This window comes from Pelophylax lessonae, assembly GCF_965119305.1.
Source record: "Pelophylax lessonae genome assembly, contig: HAP1_SCAFFOLD_152, whole genome shotgun sequence".
Taxonomy (NCBI): Eukaryota; Metazoa; Chordata; class Amphibia; order Anura; family Ranidae; genus Pelophylax; species Pelophylax lessonae.
In genome coordinates, this window is record NW_028120132.1 from 260581 (window position 1) to 282178 (window position 21598).

The following is a 21598-nucleotide window of genomic DNA, read 5'->3' on the forward strand; positions in this document are numbered from 1 at the left end:
ATAGCAGCCTGTGTGTCTGTATTCCTGGGTACTGCTGAGCGCTCCGTTACTTTACACAGAGCTGAGAACTGCGCTTTTTAGCACAATGGGATTGATTGCGCTTGGTGTATATTAATATCCAAAAGTGCACTTATTAGCGCAACAGAGTTATTTGCGCACCAAGCGTACATTAGGATCCAATACAGTCAGGACTCTATGCAGGCCAGTCAAGTTCCTCCTCCCCAAACTCGCTCATCCATGTCTTTATGGACCTTGCTTTGAGCACTGGTCCCAATCATTTGGTGGGGGGGGATTATGGTGTGGGGGTGTTTTTCAGCGGTTGGGCTTGGCCCCTTCATTCCACTGAAGGGAACTCTTAAGGCGTCAGCATATCAAGACATTTTGGACAATTTCATGCTCCCAACTTTGTGGGAGGAGTTTGGGGATGGCTCCTCCCTGTTCCACCATGACTGCGCACCAGTGCACAAAGCAAGGTCCATAAAGACATGGATGAGCGAGGAATTGTCTGTTCTATTTGTGGTGGCATCAGTCAACTAAACTGTTTTCTATCTCTTCTGCTTCTCAGCCATTTAGAAATGGTCACAACACACAAGTGAGTTCATTGAGTTCTGTTCACATATAAAATACTTCAATAATCTCCATTTTACCTGCAGTCATACCATCAATACAGGGCCGGACCCCAAGCATGCTGCAAAATTAAGAGAAACGTGCGTTATTTTCCTAATTCTGACAATTTATCCCTTGAAAGACAATTACATACTTTACACTGTCCTGTGGTACAGGAGAATTTATTTCTGTGTTGTAAGACCGGCCAGGTGTCTCATTGTTCCTCTGTAAATCCCTCTACCTATACTTTGTTGTATGAAAGTTTGAACCAAGCCAAGGCCACTCCCCCGCGGTACCAACACACAAACTAAGATTGAAGGACCAGAATATTAACCAGAATGAGCTGAAGACCTGCTTCAAACTACACCCAATCCCACGTCTATCTCCCGCTGTATCTCTGGTCAAATCAACCACCGCGTTCTCCATAGAGACTCCCAGGAGGTTACATAGTTACCTCGCTTGTGAGGTTGAAAAAAGACATCAGTCCATCCAGTTCAACCTATGATGTGTGTGTTTGCTGTTAACCGTACATTGTATACCCCTGTATTTTGTACATTGTATACCCCTGTATGTTGTACATTGTATACCCCCTGTATGTTGTACATTGTATACCCCTGTATGTTGTACATTGTATACTCCAGTATGTTGTACATTGTATACCCCCTGTATGTTGTACATTGTATACCCCCTGTATGTTGTACATTGTATACCCCTATATGTTGTACATTGTATACCCCTGTATTTTGTACATTGTATACCCCTGTATGTTGTACATTGTATACCCCCTGTATGTTGTACATTGTATACCCCCTGTATGTTGTACATTGTATACCCCCTGTATGTTGTACATTGTATACCCCTGTATGTTGTACATTGTATACCCCTATATGTTGTACATTGTATACCCCTGTATGTTGTACATTGTATACCCCCTGTATGTTGAACATTGTACACCCCTGTATGTTGTACATTGTATACCCCCTGTATGTTGTACATTGTATACCCCTGTATGTTGTACATTGTATACCCCCTGTATGTTGAACATTGTATACCCCTGTATGTTGTACATTGTATACCCCCTGTATGTTGTACATTGTATACCCCTGTATGTTGTACATTGTATATCCCTGTATGTTGTACATTGTATACCCCTGTATGTTGTACATTGTATACCCCTGTATGTTGTACATTGTATACCCCTGTATGATGTACATTGTATACCCCTGAATGTTGTACATTGTATACCCCTGTATGTTGTACATTGTATACCCCTGTATGTTGTACATTGTATACCCCTGTATGTTGTACATTGTATATAAAAGTGGATATTTCTGCGCTAATATAATTATATAAAAAATTAGTATTGTAGGGTGATGATGATGACGCTAACCTATAGCGAAACCGGTCGGGTGACCCAGACGTGACGAGACCACGCCCCCAACAAGCCGGCTACCTAGATACTAACAGCGAGGGAGATGTTCGTTCGTTTCCAGCGTACCTGTAACCTTTAGATGCCTTGAATTCACATCGCAAATGTGAGTGGTTTTATCTGCTTTTTACTTTTTAATAAATGCCTTGTATACGGAGTTACACTATGTCCCTGTCATAATTTGTTTCCCACTATGTGGACATCGCCATTGAGAATTTAAAGGAGACATCCTGTGGCCATCCTTGGCATTACACTTAAGCTTTCTGTGGTCTACTCATTAGCTTGAGAGACCTACTCGTTCTGGTAAGCAGCCATCTGATTTTCCCTGGGTGATTTACACGTTGGTGTCTATTATATTCTTACAAGGAACTGCGTGGATGCACTCTTTGGGATCCTGTGGCACACCTTCTTGGATTTTCTCCTAATTTTTGCATGGACCTTATTGGGATTTAATTTAATTATTATCCTAATTTTTTCACTCTATTATATTTTACACTGGATGATTTATGATTTATGTGATTATTGATATACATTGGTGAAATTCACTTTTTTAAGGAATACTGATTAATTTCAGGTTACCTTATCCCGACACACATACAGAGTGATATATATATTTTCTGTATTATATAATTTTTGTATTTTTTGGTGATTTTATTATTCACTATTTTCTAGCGCAGCACATTTTCGTTTAATTTGTACATTGTATACCCCTGTATGATGTACATTGTATACCCCTGTATGATGTACATTGTATACCCCTGTATGTTGTACATTGTATACCCCTGTATGTTGTACATTGTATACCCCCTGTATGTTGTACATTGTATACCCCTGTATGTTGTACATTGTATATCCCTGTATGTTGTACATTGTATACCCCTGTATGTTGTACATTGTATACCCCTGTATGTTGTACATTGTATACCCCCTGTATGTTGTGGTCTTTAAGGTGCCCATCTAATAGTTTTTTGAAACTATCGATGCTCCCTGCTGATAGCACTGCTTGTGGAAGAGAATTCCACATCCTTACTGCTCTGACAGTGAAGAACCCCCTACGTACTTTAAGGTTAAACCATTTTTCCTCTAGTTTTAGTGAGTGGCCACATGTCTTATTGTATTCCCTTTCTCTGAATAGTTTGTTCCTTATGCTAGGGTCACCAGTACAGTATTTGTACATTGATATCATATCCCCCCTCAATCGTCTCTTCTCCAGAGAGAATAAGTTCAGTGCTTGTAGTCTTTCCTCATAGCTGATGTCCTCCATTCCCCTAATTATTTTTTTTTGCCCTTCTCTGGACTTTCTCCAGTTCCAGCACATCCTTTCTGAGGACCGGTGCCCAGAACTGGACAGCATACTCCAGATGTGGCCGGACCAGAGTCTTGTAGAGAGGGAGAATAATCTCTTTATTTCTGGAGTGAATCCCCTTTTTTACATTTAAAATAGAGACTTTTCTATAGTCTATCTAAATTATGACCACCCCCCCCCCTATTATAGTATTACAGAACAAAACAATGTTATAAAATACAATTTACAAATTCTGCCTCATTAGTCAGATAAACCGTTCTGCAATCCTAAATCAGCTCCAAAGCTCTCAGGGCTTTCACATACAAACAGGAGAATGGAGGAACCGTGTGCATGTTCTGCTCACCTCAGACGCAGGGATGTTGGCTTAAATCCAGCAATCCCACAAAAACTGGACGGGAGACGAATGCTGCCAGCGAGGTCAGTTCCGAGGCCCAGAACCGACCCTCCACCTCTAATCAGAGCCCCCTCCCCACCTGAGGAACCGGAAGACCCCTTGGCTGTGTTATGGGGGTTCTTTGTGTATCCGTAGATTGTGTTGCTGGTTTCAAAGCTGTGAAGAGTAGAAGACATCATAATAGCTTGCTTGTATCATATCCAAGACTCTGAAAATAGATTTTCGCATAAAGTTGAATTTTGGGCAAAGAATTAAATAAAGGGGTGAAATCTCCCTATCTCCCCATCTCACCCCACACATCTCATTACCAGAGGGTGACACCACCACTTCCTGGTGCAGAATCATCTCTTTCCTACCAGGTGAAACAGGACGCTGAACCAGGAATAGGTGAGGTAGAGTCATCCTCAACAATCTGTACCCCCCCCCCCCACTCTCCTGGCCATGCAGTGTGTTGAATGATCTACAAATCTATAGGCAGATAAAGATTTGGGTAAAGTTTACTGTGGGAGTGAAAACAATATAGAAAATGTGCCCTTTGTATAATGCCAACCTCAAGATAAACTAATTACAATGTTGTAGGAAGTCCCCCTCCCATGAGCTTTGGCTTTACTAACAAACAGAAGATAAAGGAACAGGTAATAACAGAGGTGAAGGGTGGGGTGAAGGAAGAGGTGAAGAATGGGGTGAAGGAAGAGGTGAAGGGTGGGGTGAAGGAAGGGGTGAAGGAAGAGGTGAAGGGTGGGGTGAAGAATGGGGTGAAGGAAGAGGTGAAGGGTGGGGTGAAGGAAGGGGTGAAGGAAGAGGTGAAGGGTGGGGTGAAGAATGGGGTGAAGGAAGAGGTGAAGGGTGGGGTGAAGGAAGGGGTGAAGGAAGAGGTGAAGGGTGGGGTGAAGAATGGGGTGAAGGAAGAGGTGAAGGGTGGGGTGAAGGAAGAGGTGAAGGGTGGGGTGAAGGAAGAGGTGAAGGGTGGGGTGAAGGAAGAGGTGAAGGATGAGGTGAAGGGTGGGGTGAAGAATGGGGTGAAGGAAGAGGTGAAGGGTGGGGTGAAGGAAGAGGTGAAGGGTGGGGTGAAGGAAGAGGTGAAGGATGAGGTGAAGGGTGGGGTGAAGAATGGGGTGAAGGAAGAGGTGAAGGGTGGGGTGAAGGAAGAGGTGAAGGGTGGGGTGAAGGAAGAGGTGAAGGATGAGGTGAAGGGAGAGGTGAAGGGTGGGGTGAAGGAAGAGGTGAAGGATGAGGTGAAGGAAGAGGTGAATGATGAGGTGAAGGAAGAGGAGAAGGATAGGGGTGAAGAAAAAGATAGGGGGTGGGGAGAAGGAAGAAGTGAAGGCAGAATTAGAGGGTGGGGTGAAGGAAGAGGTGAAGGACGGAGTGAAGGAAGACGTGGAGGGAAAGGTGAAGAAGAGATTACAGAGGAGGTGAAGGAAGAGGTAAACACAGGGGTGGAGGAAGAGGTGAAGGAAAAGATGAAGGATGGGGTGAAAGAAGAGATGATGGAAGAAGTGAAGGCTTGGGTGAACAAGAGATTAAGGAGAAGGTGAAGGAAGAGGTAAAGGAAGAGATGAAGGATGGGGTGAAGGAAGAGGTGAGGGAAGAGATGCAGGATGGGATGAAGGATGGCGTGAAGGAAGAGATGAAGGATTGAGTGAAGGAAGAGATGCAGGATGGGGTGAAGGAAGATTTGGCAGAAGAGATGAAGGAGGGGGTGAAGGAAGAGGTTAAGGATGGGGTGAAGGATGAGATGAAGGATGGGGTGACGGAAGAGGTGGAGGAAGAGATGAAGGATGGGATGAAGGATGAGATGAAGGATGGGGTGACGGAAGAGGTGGAGGAAGAGATGAAGGATGGGATGAAGGAAGAGGTGAAGGATGGGATGAAGGAAAAAGTGGAGGGTGGGTTGAAGGATGGGATGAAGGAAGAGGTGAAGGGTGGGGTGAAGAAGGAGGTGAAGGATGGAGCAAAGGAAAAGGTGGAGGATAAAGTGGAGGGTGGGTTCAAGGATGGGGTTAAGGAGGAGGTGGAGGATGGAGTGAAGGAAAAGGTGAAGGCTGGGGTGAAGGAAGAGATAAAGGATGGGGTGGAGGAACAGGTGGACTCTCTCACCAGATCAGACTTTGCGACACGTTAGTCTTAGCAAACACAATGGCTCCTTGTTTCTTCAAGACTTTGACGATGACGCTGTCCTCCTCCTCCAGAACATCCAGATACTGAGCCAGGCCACATGTGGAGGGATGACCCTGAAAATCCCACAGAGGACTGTTAGGATCCTCTATCTCAGGATAGGCCAGTCAGAAGGATATTTGAAATACGGGAATGAGATTCCATATATAACAATAGTGGATGGAGCTATTATTGGACAGTTGGATAAATGGTTTTCTATGTAGAAAGTATCTGGTCTATGAATCAGCGACTCCGTTTTATCTATAGATCTGGTGATCATTGCATTGAATGGCTCTACAGAGGAAAAATTTGAAATGTGTTTCAATATAATTACCTGATAGCCAACATGTTCCTTTATGGACACCGGAACCCCATACAGAGGACCCTTCACTCCACTCTCTCGTAGTTTCTTCAGTTGATCTTCACAGTCGGACAGGAAAACAGTAACACAGTTCAGACTATTGTGAACTTCAAGAGCCTGCATGGAGAATTGTACTTCCATTATTCTTCTAGAAAAGGTTTAGTGTATATGTGCTGGAATGTCAAAATACTTACATTATTTCTTGGTAAATTATACATGTCCTATCAGATCCTCGACCTTACTGAGAAATTGGATAGAGACTGGGTGAGGCCCTTCATTTGGGGTATAGATGGAGGCAATGCACATCATACAGGGTATGAAAGGAGGCGAGGAACATCATTAGGGGTATGGAGGGAGACGAGGCCCAGTATTCAGTGTAAGAAGGGAGGCAAGGCACATCATTGGGGGTATGGAGGGAGGCAAGGCACATCATAAGGGTATGTAGGGAGGCAAGGCCCGTCATAGGGATATGAAGGGAGGTGAGGCACATCATTGAGGGTATGAAGAGGAGCAAGGCATGTCATTGGGGGGGATGGGGGAGGGCTAGGCCGGTCATTCAGGGTAAGGAAGGAGACAAGGCACATCATTGAGGGTACGAAGGGAGGTAAGGCACATCCTTGGGGGTATGGAGGGAAATGAGGCCCATCATTCAGGGTAAGGAGGGAGGCAAATCACATCATTGGGGATATGGAGGGAGGCAAAGGCCCATCATTAAGGGTATGAAGGGAGGTGAGCATCATTTGGGGTATTGAGGGAGGTGAGGCGCATTATTAGGGTATGGATGGAGGCAATGAACATCTTTGGGAGTATGCAAGGAGACAATGCAAAATTGGGGGTATGGAGGGAGGGGAGGCACATCATTGGGGGTATTGAGGGAGGTAAGGCACATCATTGGGGGTATTGAGGGAGGTAAGGCACATTATAAGGTATGAAGGGAGGCAATGCATATCATTGGGAGTATGCTGGGAGGCACAGCCCATTATTTGGGGTATTGAGAGAGGTTAGGCACATCATTTGGGGTATTGAGAGAGGCGAGGCACATCATTCGGGGTATTGAGAGAGGCGAGGCCCATCATTCGGGGTATTGAGGCAGGCAAGGCTCATCATTCAGTGTATTAAAGGAGGCGAGGCCCATTATTCAGGGTATTACAAAGCTTCTAGTATAACATGTATTTACACCCCAGCGATGAACTTCTCTGGTTTGCCCCATTTTATATCACATTGGAAGAGAAGAGGAGGAGGTGTTCTGTAGTTCTGTCCTATGGTGGCAACACTGCTCTTCCATAGATACAGTACAGTGAGTGAGCGTTGTCACCCTAGAACAGGTGTGTTACTGGCAGGATCACTAGAAGAAAATAATGAGGAAAAAAACATTAAAAAAACAAATGCAGCCCCCATATCTAAGGATTAGTAAGCCGCCATATATGACATTTCCATTCTTGGGTCTAGATACACTATTAGTGACTATATGAAATAAGAAAAAATAGCAATATAAAATATCTGTTTATAAACATATAAAACTATAAAATAAAACCGAAGGAGTTCAGTGAAACCATATCCATGGGTTCCGATTGTCCAAGAATTACCTTGCTGACATAGACGTAGAGAGCCGTCTCTGGAGACAGAGTGCCGTCCTTCAGCTCATCAGCCAACTCCACCAACGTCAGACCCAGAATCCTCCTGTGGTCAAGTCCAGGGTTCTACAGGAAGACATAGGGACCGGTAAAGACTGGACAACATTATCCTACTTACTGCTCCATCGTTGTCAGAATCCGGGTCTATAGGGAACCAGCCACAAAAGAACTCCATAGATTTAAAACTTCTTACTGCGGAGGAGGGGAACAACACAGGAGAATCAGTTCCAGTATCTGTGCCCCCCCCCCTCTCCACTTCTCTAATCACTCTTGTTTCCCACTGCATCTATGTGGCCCCTTTTAACCCCGCACTAGCACACCACTCCTTCATGCACCGCATGCAGTTGTAGGGTGCTTGCAGAGCAGCGCCATTCACTTGAATGGGTTGTGATTGACAGGGGTATAGTTCCTGCCATTGCAGAGAAACAAAGTACCTTGGCTGCGGCATGTGTACACCACCACTACCTCTGCAGCTAAAGATGGTAGTGGTTAGGGGCAATAGAGTGCAGCTCAACTATGGGGTTTTGAGGCCCCCCAACCTCAGGGCTCATTTTCACAGGTACTCTGGCAGTGTGAATAAGGGGTTTGCTCATGTGGCTGGAGCCGCCTGTTACTCCATGGTATGGCTCCTAACCCCTTCATTCCTGTGTACACACAGGTCCCAATGTGACAGGTGTGGGGGAGTTGCCCCAAATGCACACTGTCTGGGTTTGGGGAATACACCTGCACCACACACTTGTGACCTGCAGCTGTGTTTCTACAAATTAGGACCTGTAGATGTGTTTCTACAAATTAGGACCTGTGGAAGTGTTCATGCAAATTAGGACCTGTGGAAGTGTTCATGCAAATTAGGACCTGTAGATGTGTTCATACAAATAATGACCTGTGGCTGTCTTCTTACAAATTAGGACCTGCGGCTGTGTTCATACAAATTAGGACCTGCGGCTGTGTTCATACAAATTAGGACCTGTGGCTGTGTTGATACAAATTAGGGCCTGTGGCTGTGTTGATACAAATTAGGACCTGTGGCTGTGTTCATACAAATTAGGACCTGCGGTTGTGTTCGTACAAATTAGGACCTGCAGTTGTGTTGATACAAATTAGGACATGTGGCTGTGTTCGTACAAATTAGGACCTGCAGTTGTGTTCATACAAATTAGGACATGTGGCTGTGTTCATATAAATTAGGACCTGTGGCTGTGTTCGTACAAATTAGGACCTGTGGCTGTGTTGATACAAATTAGGACCTGCAGTTGTGTTCATACAAATTAGGACATGTGGCTGTGTTGATACAAATTAGGACATGTGGCTGTGTTCGTACAAATTAGGACCTGTGGCTGTGTTGATACAAATTAGGACCTGCAGTTGTGTTCATACAAATTAGGACATGTGGCTGTGTTCATACAAATTAGGACCTGTGGCTGTGTTCGTACAAATTAGGACCTGCGGCTGTGTTCATACAAATTAGGGCCTGTGGCTGTGTTGATACAAATTAGGACCTGTGGCTGTATTTATAAAAATTAGGACTTGTGGCTGAGTTCATAAAAAATTATAACCTGTGGCTGTGTTCATACAAATTAGGACATGCAGTTATGTTCATACAAATTAGGACCTGAGGCTGTGTTCATACAAATTAGGACCTGCAGTTGTGTTCATACAAATTAGGACCTGCGGCTGTGTTCATACAAATTAGGACCTGCGGCTGTGTTCATACAAATTAGGACCTGTAGCTGTGTTGATACAAATTAGGACCTGCGGTTGTGTTCATACAAATTAGGGCCTGTGGCTGTGTTCATACAAATTAGGACCTGTGGCTGTGTTCATACAAATTAGGACCTGTGGCTGTATTTATAAAAATTAGGACTTGTGGCTGAGTTCATAAAAAATTATAACCTGTGGCTGTGTTCATACAAATTAGGACCTGTGGCTGTGTTCATACAAATTAGGACCTGCAGTTGTGTTCATACAAATTAGGACCTGTGGCTGTGTTGATACAAATTAGGGCCTGTGGCTGTGTTCGTACAAATTAGGACCTGCGGCTGTGTTCATACAAATTAGGGCCTGTGCCTGTGTTGATACAAATTAGGACCTGTGGCTGTATTTATAAAAATTAGGACTTGTGGCTGAGTTCATAAAAAATTATAACCTGTGGCTGTGTTCATACAAATTAGGACATGCAGTTATGTTCATACAAATTAGGACCTGAGGCTGTGTTCATACAAATTAGGACCTGCAGTTGTGTTCATACAAATTAGGACCTGTGGCTGTGTTCATACAAATTAGGACCTGTGGCTGTGTTCATACAAATTAGGACCTGCGGCTGTGTTCATACAAATTAGGACCTGTGGCTGTGTTCATACAAATTAGGACCTGCGGCTGTGTTCATACAAATTAGGACCTGCGGCTGTGTTCATACAAATTAGGACCTGCGGCTGTGTTCATACAAATTAGGACCTGCGGCTGTGTTCATACAAATTAGGACCTGTAGCTGTGTTGATACAAATTAGGACCTGCGGTTGTGTTCATACAAATTAGGGCCTGTGGCTGTGTTCATACAAATTAGGACCTGTGGCTGTGTTCATACAAATTAGGACCTGTGGCTGTATTTATAAAAATTAGGACTTGTGGCTGAGTTCATAAAAAATTATAACCTGTGGCTGTGTTCATACAAATTAGGACCTGTGGCTGTGTTGATACAAATTAGGACCTGCAGTTGTGTTCATACAAATTAGGACCTGTGGCTGTGTTGATACAAATTAGGGCCTGTGGCTGTGTTGATACAAATTAGGACCTGTGGCTGTGTTCATACAAATTAGGACCTGTGGCTGTGTTCATACAAATTAGGACCTGTGGCTGTATTTATAAAAATTAGGACTTGTGGCTGAGTTCATAAAAAATTATAACCTGTGGCTGTGTTCATACAAATTAGGACCTGCAGTTGTGTTCATACAAATTAGGACCTGTGGCTGTGTTCATACAAATTAGGACCTGCGGCTGTGTTCATACAAATTAGGACCTGTGGCTGTGTTCATACAAATTAGGACCTGTGGCTGTGTTCATACAAATTAGGACATGTGGCTGTGTTTGTACAAATTAGGACTTGTGGCTGTGTTCATACAAATTATACCTGCGGTCAGGACTTGTGGGTCAGGACCAACCCCCAGAAGACGTCATATGTGACGGAACATGTATGGTGTGGTTTCCTGATGGCGCAAAACAGTACGGCTCTCGGCTCTTGGCTCTGGAGCGGAGGTATACCCGCCCCTAGAAGTGGGGGGATCCCGGACGAGTGACTCTGCAGTGTTTGATGCTGCCTACTTATATGCTGATTTTGGAGTTTTAAAATGTGAGTGTTCAATTTTACTACTTTACTCAATAAAAGTTTTATAACATTTAATGCACTATGGGAGCATTTCTTTTTACTCTTCCCATACACATTGAGGAGGATGTAAATTGAGGAGTCTGGTTTGTCCGGTTCTATTGAGAGCTCCAGCCTTGGATACGTTTTCCAACCCCGGATCTTCTGATCACTGTAGTGATGCTCTTAACCACTTATAATTTGGTGGTTAGTCGGATCTGGTAAGGAGTTAACTGAATCACTTTGGGTCAGTGTTGCCAACCCCCCGGAGTGAAATTTACTGGCAGAACGCCAAAATTTACGGACGGTACCAATTTTTTACTGGCACTGCAAAAATGTACATAAAATAGCCGTTTTCAGTGCTAAACCGTGCAAATATGAATAATTAAACTATTAACATGTAGATAGTGCTATTAGCAATGTGTTTAAAGTGGAGTTCTACCCTAAAATTAAACTTACCTCTTCTCACTCCGGGTCACCTGAAAAACAAATGGAAAATAGCAATTTTTTTTTTTTTTACTTACCTCGTTTAGAAGAAAATATACTTACCTTACCATCCACTTCCTCCTTCCTCGGCCGCGGCCCGACGTCAGTTCCGGTGCAGGCGCCGTCATACCTTGCAAAACAGCTTCTGGGCATACCCAGAAGCTGTGCAGGGATGACGCTGAGCACCGGAGGTGACTGCGGGGCCGGTGCAGTGCATCGTGGGACCGAAGAAGACGGAAGAGGACACAGAAGAGGATCGCGCTGGCTTCAAGCTGCCCACACCTGAGATGGCAGCGCTGGAGAATACATTTTCAAGGTAAGTATTTCTTCTTGCAGGTAAGTGCAACCCGGGACAGATCAGAGGCTATCCATTGTGGAATGTACTAACCCTGACTGTCCCGGGGGGATTTTTATTTAAAAAAACGTGCACTGGGTGGAACTCCGCTTTAACCACTTTACCTCCGCCCACAGTAATATTACTGCGGCAGAGTGGCTCGTTATCGTCTGACGACGTAGTACTACGTCGTCAGACACTCCCCCTTCTGGGCGGCGCTTGCGGGCCGCCGGAGGCTCGCTCCCGCTGTTTTCGGTCACAGCGGGAGTCGGGCCAGGGGAAGAGCAGCGGAGATCGCCGCCGCTCATCCCTGATCGTCGGGGATCGAGTCTGGAGATCCGCCCGCCCGTGTAAACACAAGCGGGCGGATCTCCCAAGTGACAGGGAGTGACAGATCGGAGTATTCAGCATAGCTGGACATCCGATCTGTCCTTCTGTCACATAGTCACCTCCCCCCCCCACACGTCAGTAAGCACCAGGCATACATTAACCCCTCCCTCTCCAATAAAATTAACCCCTTCCCTGCCAGTGTCATTTTTACAGTAACAGTGCATATATATAGCACTGATTACTGCAGTAATGTCACTGGTACCCCCAAAAGTGTCAAAAATGTCAGTCAAGGGTCCGATCTGTCCGCCGCAATGTCGCAGTACCGCAAAAAAAAAAATCGCAGATCGCCGCCATTATGCGTTAAAAAAAAAAACACCAAAAATTACAGAAATCTTTCCCTTTGTTAGTAAACGCAATAACTTTTGCGCAAACCAATCAAAATACGCTTATTGTGATTTTTTTTACCAAACATATGAAGCAGAAAACAAATTGGCCAAAAATGTAAAAAAAAAATTGGTTTTTACATCTTTTTTGGGGGAATTTCATATAAAAAAATGTTAAAAATATTGTTATTTTTTCAAAATAAACGCTCTTTTTTTGTTTATAGCTCAAAAAGTAAAAATCGCACAGGTGATCAAATACCACCAAAAGAAAGCTCTGTTTGTGGGAAAAGAAGGACGTCAATTTCGTTTGGGTACGGCATTGCACAACCGCGCAATTGTCAGTTAAAATCGCACAGTGCGAATCGCAAAAAGTGGCCTGGACGTAAGACAGCAAAATCCTCCGGTGGTAAAGTGGTTAAGTTAAACAAAAGTCAAAAACCATATTTCACCCCAGGCTGTTCTTCCTCCTCATTTTCCAGCTCCACAGAAGCACAGCTAAACTGGATTACAGCTTTGTGTCACCTGGAGCTTTCCACCTCTCTTCAAGTTTATCAGGAACTTGATACTCTCCTCTTCTTCTCTACTTAATATTATGTATATCAAAACATGTTAAGCTAGATCTTTCCACAGCCTTACCTTAGCTTTGACGGTGCTCCTTCTTTCTCCTTTAAGTTGAACCCATATTTGCTGGTGTCCCGTGGCTTGCAGGGGTAAGGGATCCTGCATAAGCACTCCAAGTATGTTCACGGTGACTCGCAAACAGTCTTTCAATGCACGCTTGCTGCCTTCGCAGTGCTTTCTCTGATCCCTGCGGCACAGCAAACTCGTCCACCACGCTCTCATCATCTTGCGCAGCCTCATAGTCATATTCGCCCACTGCCACCAGCATTTTAGGTTGGATAGCTTGTCCCGAATATGAAAGACTTTGCAATGAGAGGATAGAGGTGTTCTCCTCTGAAATGTCAGTAGCAGATTGCTAGTTCTTGGGGCCAGACTGTTTTGCACCCAGCGTCACTGACTCAGCTCACCTGTCTCCGCATACTTCCCCCCTCCTTCTCAGATAATAATTAGAGACAGGCTGCACCTGTTTGTGTTTTCTGAAGTGAAACCATATTCTGTGCCTTCTTTCATCTTCTTTCTCATTCTGTAAGAGTTCAGTCCTTGCTTTTATCCCCCCCATGAATGTGACTGTGTGTGCCTGTGTCTTACCTTAGCAATACCGTCCTGAACACAAATGCGGGCAGCGGGCTACTTTCCCTGACATGTGACAGATCTACTCAGGCCCAGGGTCACAACTCGCCGCAGCGTGGCCAGCGCCAGCAAGACAGTGTCACTGTCTTTTAAAAATGGCGCCAACCGTCGCCAGTTTGTCACTGCGCATGCGCCCGCCCAGCCGGAAATAGGCGAGCTTTTCAGAGCCCGACAAGCTTCAGAACGGCGCATGCGCAGTTGCGTGGCGGCCGTTCCGCCATCTTTCTTACGGGCGCCGCCGTAACGGGCATTTACGGGCAGCCCGAAAATGGGCTAAAATTTACGGACTGCCCGTAAATCTACGGGCGGTTGGCAACACTGCTTTGGGTGCATCTCCTTTATCTTTTGAGACTCCTTGACAAAACCTTACCTGTGTGGAATTTTTCCTGTCTGGGAACTGGTGTCATCTGCTATTCCCTGTGGACTTTATATACTGCACATGGACTATATATATATATATATATATGTGGCTATATAATTATTTATCATACATTTTCTGTGATTAGCGCTGCACCATATTGTGTTAATTAACCGACACAGGTTCCCCTACGAGACAAGTTCCAGGTGATATGGTGATGGGGCAGTTCACAGGGAGTCGACCTGTTTCCAGGTTATTTCGTCCCCACACTACTCTGTTGTTTTGGGGTGCCCTTGGCTTCAGAAACACAATCTGACCTTTGATTTGCAGTCAGTCGAGATCCTCTCTTGGTCTCCACAGTGTGGCACTGTTTGTATCCATGGGCCTGTTAAGGTACTTTGTGCCTCCTCGGATTCAGTGTTACCTACTGAATATCATGAGTATTAAGATGTATTTGACAAGATGCACGCTGGTACTCTTCCTCCTCATCATCTGTACGATTGTGCCATAGACTTGCAACATGGTGCCATTCCCCCTCGTGGCAGGGTTTATCCCCTCTTGGTTGCAGAGAATAAGACCATGGAGGAGTACGTTGCAGATGCACTTGCCCCGGGCACATTTGCAAGTCCACTTTTCCAACGGGTCCCTGTTTTTTTTTTGTAAAGAAAAAAGAGGGTGAGTTGAGGCCTTGCATTGATTATAGGGGCCTCAATCGCATCACGGTCAAGAATGCATACCCGATTCTGTTGAAAACTGAATTGTTCGACTGCCTCAAGGGAGAAACAATCTTTACCAAGCTTGACCTAAGGGCCACATATAACCTCTTAAGGATAAAAAAGGGTGACGAGTGAAAGACCGCGTTTAATACCAGAACCAGTCATTACAAATCTCTGGTGATGCCCTTTGGTCTGTGCAATGCGCCCACTGTCTTCCAAGAGTTCATTAATGATGCCTGTAGCGGAATCGAGGGATATTGTTAAGAAATATTATTGTCCCAAGTGAAAGAGGCCCTTCATTCTTTCAACACAAACCACACATATAAAACCCAGGATAACCGGGGTAACAAGAAATGCTGAGTCCGGTGTGTGGTTGTACAGCGAGTCTGATTAGTGCAGACCTGACGGGTTCTTGGTCACCCTGTGCCCCTAATAGACTAACATATAAGAGGGGCCGGGGAAGCTGGACAAGGAGTTTCCCAACCTCTCTAAAGTAATCTGGGTTCCACAAGCCCCCCAACCAAAGTGACTCCTGTCACAATGTCTTCCATGATATGCTGCAGCAATGTGTGGTAGTTTATTTGGACAACATCTTGATCTACTCGGACTCCACTGAATCACACTACCTGGATGTCAGATGGGTGCTGCAAAGGTTACGTGAGAATATGGTTTTCTGTAAGCTTGAGAAATGTGAATTCCACCTGTCTCAGGTTGCCTTCTTGGGCTACATCATTTCTGCTGAAGGGTTCTCCATGGACCCTCAGAAGGTTTCAGCTGTTCAACAATTGCCTCGCCCCAGTGGTCTCCGTTCCATTCGGCGTTTCCATGGGTTTGCCAATTACTATCGGAAATTTATCAGTATCTTTTCCTCTTTGGCCAAACCTATCTCAGATCTGACCAAGAAGGGCAGTGATTCCCACAATTGGACACCTGCTGCCATTCAAGATTTCGAGGCCCTCAAGTCTGCTTTTGCTTCGGCTCCCATTCTGTCTCATCCCAATCCTGGTTTGCCCTTTGTCCTAGAGGTGGATGCGTCTGACACAGGAGTAGGCGCCCTCCTGTCTCAGCCTCGGACACCTGATGGATCCTTACTTCCTTGTGGGTTCTACTCCAAGAAGCGGTCTCCAGCTGAATGCAATTATGAGATTGGAGACAGAGAGCTCTTGGCCATTATAATGGCTCTCAAAGAGTGGAGACGCTTGCTCGAAGGTTCTGTGGTTCCAGTTCTCATTCTCACCGATCATAAGAATCTGAGGTATCTCTCAGAGGCAAAGAGGCTCACACCCCATCAGGCCAGATGGGCCTTATTCTTGTCTCGTTTTTTACTATGTGGTCTCCTATTTGCCCGGCTCCAAGAATGTTATGGCTGATGCCTTGTCTCACCAGTATTCTGAGTTGTCCAGGAACACCGGTCATACCTTCAGATCATATCCTGGCTGCCATCGGCACCAACTTAACCTCTCCTCTTGGGGAACAGATCTTGGCTGCCCAACCTGATGCTCCCACTGAGAGACCTTCTGGCAAATGTTTTGTACCTGAGGGGTTGCACATCAGACTGTTGTGAATGTACCACAATTCCAAGACTGCCGGTCATCCTGGTAAGAACCAGATGTCCTGGGCTATTTCCCATTAGTTCTGGTAACCATCTCTCAGCAATGATGTTGCTGCGTTTGTGGCTGCTTGTTCAGTCTCTGCACAGAACAAATCTCCTCGGCACGTTCCCTTGGGCCTACTGCATCCCATTCCTAATGGGGGGCGTCCCTGGTCTCACCTGGTCATGGATTTTATTGTGGAACTTCCCGCGTCTCGAGGTTACACGGTTATCCTCATGGTTGTCGACCTGTTCTCCAAATTGTGCCACTGTGTTCCATTAAAGAGGCTGCCTGCCACTCAGGAGCTTGCCTCAGTATTTGCCAGGGAGGTCTTCCGTTTACAGGGGTTGCCTAAGGAGATTGACTCGGACCATGGGAGCCAGTTTGTCTCCAGGTTCTGGAGCGCCTTTTGCTCCCAGTTGGATATTCGACTTTCCTTCTCCTCGGCCTACCATTCGCAGTCCAATGGTGCCACTGAGCTTTCCAACCAAGCTCTGGATCAATTTCTCTGTTGCTATATCTCTGACCATCAGGACAATTGGGTTGATATGTTAACCTGGGTGGAGTTTGCCAGGAACTCTGCCATCAACTATTATGGGATCCAACCCACTATGTTGCCCGAGTCGTTCTCGCCACAGGACATCCCGGCTATGGAGGATCATCTTTGTGCCCTCTGTTCCTCTTGGGTGCAGATTCAAAAGTCTTTACGGGTCTCTGCACAGCGTTAGAAGCTCCAGGCAGACCAGAGATGTTTATCTGATCCAGGTACCAGGTCAAGGAGAGGATGTGGTTGTCGACCCGTAATCTCAACCTCAGGGTGCCCACTCCAAAACTGCCACCTTTTCGCATCTTACGTAGGGTGAACATGGTGGCCTATGCCCTTGGTCTTCCCCCTGGCATGCGTATCTCCAATGTCTTTCACGTGTCACTTTTGAAGCCACTGGTTTGCAATCGCTATACTTCTTCACTTCCTCGCCCTCGTCCCATGAGGTTAGAAGCATCTTGGATTGTTGTCTGTTCCAAGGTCTGGTTCAATACCTGGTGTACTGGAAGGGTTATGGTGCTGAGGAGCGCTCGTGGTTTCCCTCACTGATGTTCATGCTCCCGCTCTTCCTTGGGCTTTTCATGCTCGCTTTCCTCAAAACCCAATTTCCGCAGAGGAGGGGCCATTGAAGGGAGGGTACTGTCAAGGTCTTACCTTGCCCTCCTGTTGGCAGCCATCTTGGACATGTGCAGACTGCTGCCTCTTATAGACTCTGATTGTATCATCACTTGTCTGCTGCCTGGACATCACACAGTGATGATGCTGCACACCTGATTATATCTATCACCTAATTGATTGCAGTCCTTGCCCTTGTGTTTGTGCGCCAGGGTGCATCTCTGCTAGAAGTCTTCTGTTCTCCGTGTATGACCTGGCTTGGCTGATGACTCTCCTGGCTCTCGACCCCGCATTGGCAGACGACCCGCTTCTGGACTCTACCCCCAGCTTGGATGACTACCTGCTTCTGGACTCTACGGCTTGTTCCTGCTCCCACTTCCACACTCTTGCTGTGCGTTTATTGCTATTTGCTCTAATAAACTGCTTTATTTTACCTGCATCTCCGTGTGGTCTGGTTTCCTGGCACCCTGACAGACCTGTGGCAGTGTTCATGCAAATTAGGACCAGTGGCTGTGTTCACACAAATTAGGACCAGCGGTTGTGTTCATACAAGTTTGGACCTGTGGTTGTCTTTATACAAATTAGGACCTGTGGCTGTGTTTATATGGAGAGAGCAGGTCGGAGGAGGTGAGCAGGGAGAGCGGGGTGAGATGGTTGAGTGGGGTGGGATGGGTGAGCAGGGAGAGCGGGGTGAGCAGGGTGGGGGGGGGTGAGTGGGGAGAGCGGGGAGAGAGTGGAGAGCGGGGTGAACAGGGTGGGAGGGGTGAGCAGGGAGAGCAGGGTGGGAGGGATGAGCGGGGTGAGAAGGGAGAGCGGGGTGGGAGGAGTGAGCAGGGTGGGAGGGGAGAGCAGGGAGAGAAGTGTGGGCGGGGTGAGAAAGGTGGGAGGGGTGAGCGGGGTGGAAGGGGTGAGTGGGGTGGGAGGGGAAAGCGGGGTGGGAGGGGTGAGCAAGGTAAGAGGGGTGAGAAGGGAGAGCGGGGTGGGAGGGGTGAGCGAGGAGAGAGGGGAAAGCTGGGAGGGAGGGGTGAGTGGGATGGGCGGGGAGAGTGGGGAAAGCGGGGAGGGAGGGGTGAACTGGGAAAGCGGGCTGAGCGGAGTGAGCAAGGTGGGAGGGATGAGCGGGGAGTGCAGGGTGGGAGGGGTGAGCGGGGAGAGCAGGGTGAGTGGGAAGAGTGGGGTGACCAGGGAGAGCATGGTGGGAGGGGTGAGCAGGGAGTGTGGGGTGGGAGAGGTGAGCAGGGTGAGCAGGAAGAGCGGGTTGGGAGTGGTGAGCGCGGAGAGTAGGGTGGGAGGGCAGAGAGGGGTGAGCGGGGTGGGCAGGGTGGAAGGGGAGAGTGGGGTGGGCAGGGTGGGAGGGGTGAGCAGGGAGAGCAGGGTGGGAGGGGTGAGCGGGGTGGGAGGGGTAAGCAGGGAGAGTGGGGTAGGAGGGATGAGCAGGGTGGGAGGGGGGAGTGGGGAAAGCGAAGTGGGCAGGGTGAGCAGGGTGGGAGGGGTGAGTGAGGAGAGCAGGGTGGGAGGGGTGAGCGGGAGAGCGGGGTGGGAGGGGAGAGCGGGGTGGGAGGGGTGAGTGGGGAGAGCGGGGAGAGCAGGGTGGGAGGGGTGAGTGGGGAGGGAGGGGGTGAGTGAGGAGAGCAGGGTGGGAGGGGTGAGCGGGGAGGGAGGGGGTGAGTGGGGAGAGCAGGGTGGTAGGGGTGAGTGGGGAGAGCAGGGTGGGAGGGGTGAGCGGGCAGAGCGGGGAGAGTGGGGAGAGCGGGGTCAGAAGGGTGAGCAGGAAGAGCTGGGTGGGAGTGGTAAATGGAGAGCGGGGTGGGAGCGGAGAGAGGGGTGAGCGGGGTAAGTGGGATGGGAGGGGAGAGCGGGGAGAGCAGGGTGAGCAGGGTGGGAAGGGTGAACAGGGAGAGCAAGGTGGGAGGGGTGAGCGGGTTGGAGGGGTGAGTGGGATGGGAGAGGAGAGCAGGGAGAGCGGGGTGGGTGTGTTGAGCAGGGTGGGAGGGGTGAGCGGGGAGAGCAGGGTGGGAGGGGTGAGCAGGGAGAGCAGGGTGGGAGGGATGAGCAGGAGGAGCGGGTCGGGAGGGGTGAGCGAGGAGAGTGGGGTGGGAGGGGTGAGCGGGGAGAGCGGGCTGGGAGGGGTGAGCAGGGAGAGCGGGATGGGAGGGGAAAGCAGGGTGGGAAGGGTGAGCAGGGTGGGAGGGGTGAGCGGGGAGAGCGACTGGGAGGGGTGAGCGGGGAGAGCGGGCTGGGAGGGGAAAGCAGGGTGGGAAGGGTGAGCAGGGTGGGAGGGGTAAGCAGGGAGAGCAAGGTGGGAGGGGTGAGCGGGGAGAGCAGGCTGGGAGGGGAAAGCAGGGATGGAAGGGTGAGCAGGGTGGGAAGGGTGAGCAGGGAGAGCAAGATGGGAGGGGTGAGCGGGTTGGAGTTGTGAGTGGGATGGGAGGGGAGGAGAAAGCGGGGAGAGCGGGGTGGGTGTGTTGAGCAGGGTGGGATGGGTGAGCGGGGAGAGCAGGTTGGGAGGGGTGAGCGGGGAGAGCAGGGTGGGATGGGTGAGCAGGGAGAGCAGGGTGGGAGGGGAGAGCGGGGTGGGAGGGGTGAGCGAGGAGAGCGGGGTGGGAGGGGAGAGTGGGCTGGGAGGGGAGAGCAGGGTGGGAGGGGTGAGCTGGGAGAGCGGGCTGGGAGGGGTGAGCGAGGAGAGCGGGCTGGGAGGGGTGAGCGGGGAGAGTGGGCTGGGAGGGGAAAGCAGCGTGGGAAGGGTGAGCGGGGTGGGAGGGGTCAGCAGGGAGAGCATCTTTCCATAGAACTGGAGTAGATATTTGGTGCACAGTACCTGGAGGTGAAATGTGCGCAGAGCCTCCTGCATGAGGCGCACACTGTGCTCCCTCCTCTCCCTCTCCTCCTCCATCCTCCTGAGGATACGACGTCTCTTCTTCCATCGCAGGCCGTACACTGATGCCGTGAGGAGGCATCCCAGGGTGGCCAAGAGCTTGCACTCTAATGAGCGCTCGGAGAGCACAAGGGCCAGCGAATCTTTCATGGCGGCAATCTGCTGCATGGGAGACATCGGCTCGTCTGTCACACCTGTAATATGTGCCGGGAGTCAGCGCTGATCCTAGAAAATCCCAGAAGGCTTTGCTTTATCTTTAAGCATTGAACAGTGACCCCTGCACCCTGTACATGATATTGTATGTAACATTCTCCTGACCCCTGCACCCTGTACATTATATTGTATGTTACACTCTCCTGACCCCTGCACCCTGTACATTATATTGTATGTTACACTCTCCTGACCCCTGCACCCTTGTACATTATATTGTAAGTTACACTCTCCTGACCACTGCACCCTGTACATGATATTGTATGTTACACTCTCCTGACCCCTGCACCCTGTACATTATATTGTACGTTACACTCTCCTGACCCCTTCACCCTGTACATTATGTTGTATGTTACACTCTCCTGACCCCTGCACCCTGTACATTATGTTGTAGGTTACACTCTCCTGACCCCTGCACCCTGTACATTATGTTGTAGGTTACATTCTCCTGACCCCTGCACCCTGTACATTATGTTGTATGTTACACTCTCCTGACCCCTGCACCTGTACATTATGTTGTATGTTACACTCTCCTGACCCCTGACCCTGCACCCTGTACATTATGTTTTATGTTACACTCTCCTGACCCCTGACCCCTGCACCCTGTACATTATGTTTTATGTTACACTCTCCTGACCCCTGCACCCTGTACATGATAT

General features: G+C 48.1%; 1 protein-coding gene across 1 annotated transcript in view; it reads right to left on the reverse strand.

Annotated features, from left to right (window-relative positions):
• Window positions 1-20915, reverse strand: part of LOC309543515 (vitamin D3 hydroxylase-associated protein-like) — a 46473-nt gene extending 25558 nt beyond the window's left edge. Inside the window, exons 1-6 of the mRNA XM_082275990.1 lie at window positions 20673-20915; window positions 7840-7953; window positions 6227-6370; window positions 5836-5969; window positions 3685-3891; window positions 648-688 (exon numbers count right to left, since the gene is read on the reverse strand). Of these exons, the coding sequence (XP_082132116.1) occupies window positions 648-688; window positions 3685-3891; window positions 5836-5969; window positions 6227-6370; window positions 7840-7953; window positions 20673-20906 (874 nt within the window). The 5' untranslated portion in view covers window positions 20907-20915. The remainder of the gene's footprint in view (window positions 1-647; window positions 689-3684; window positions 3892-5835; window positions 5970-6226; window positions 6371-7839; window positions 7954-20672) is intronic.
• Window positions 20916-21598: the final 683 nt, after the last annotated feature.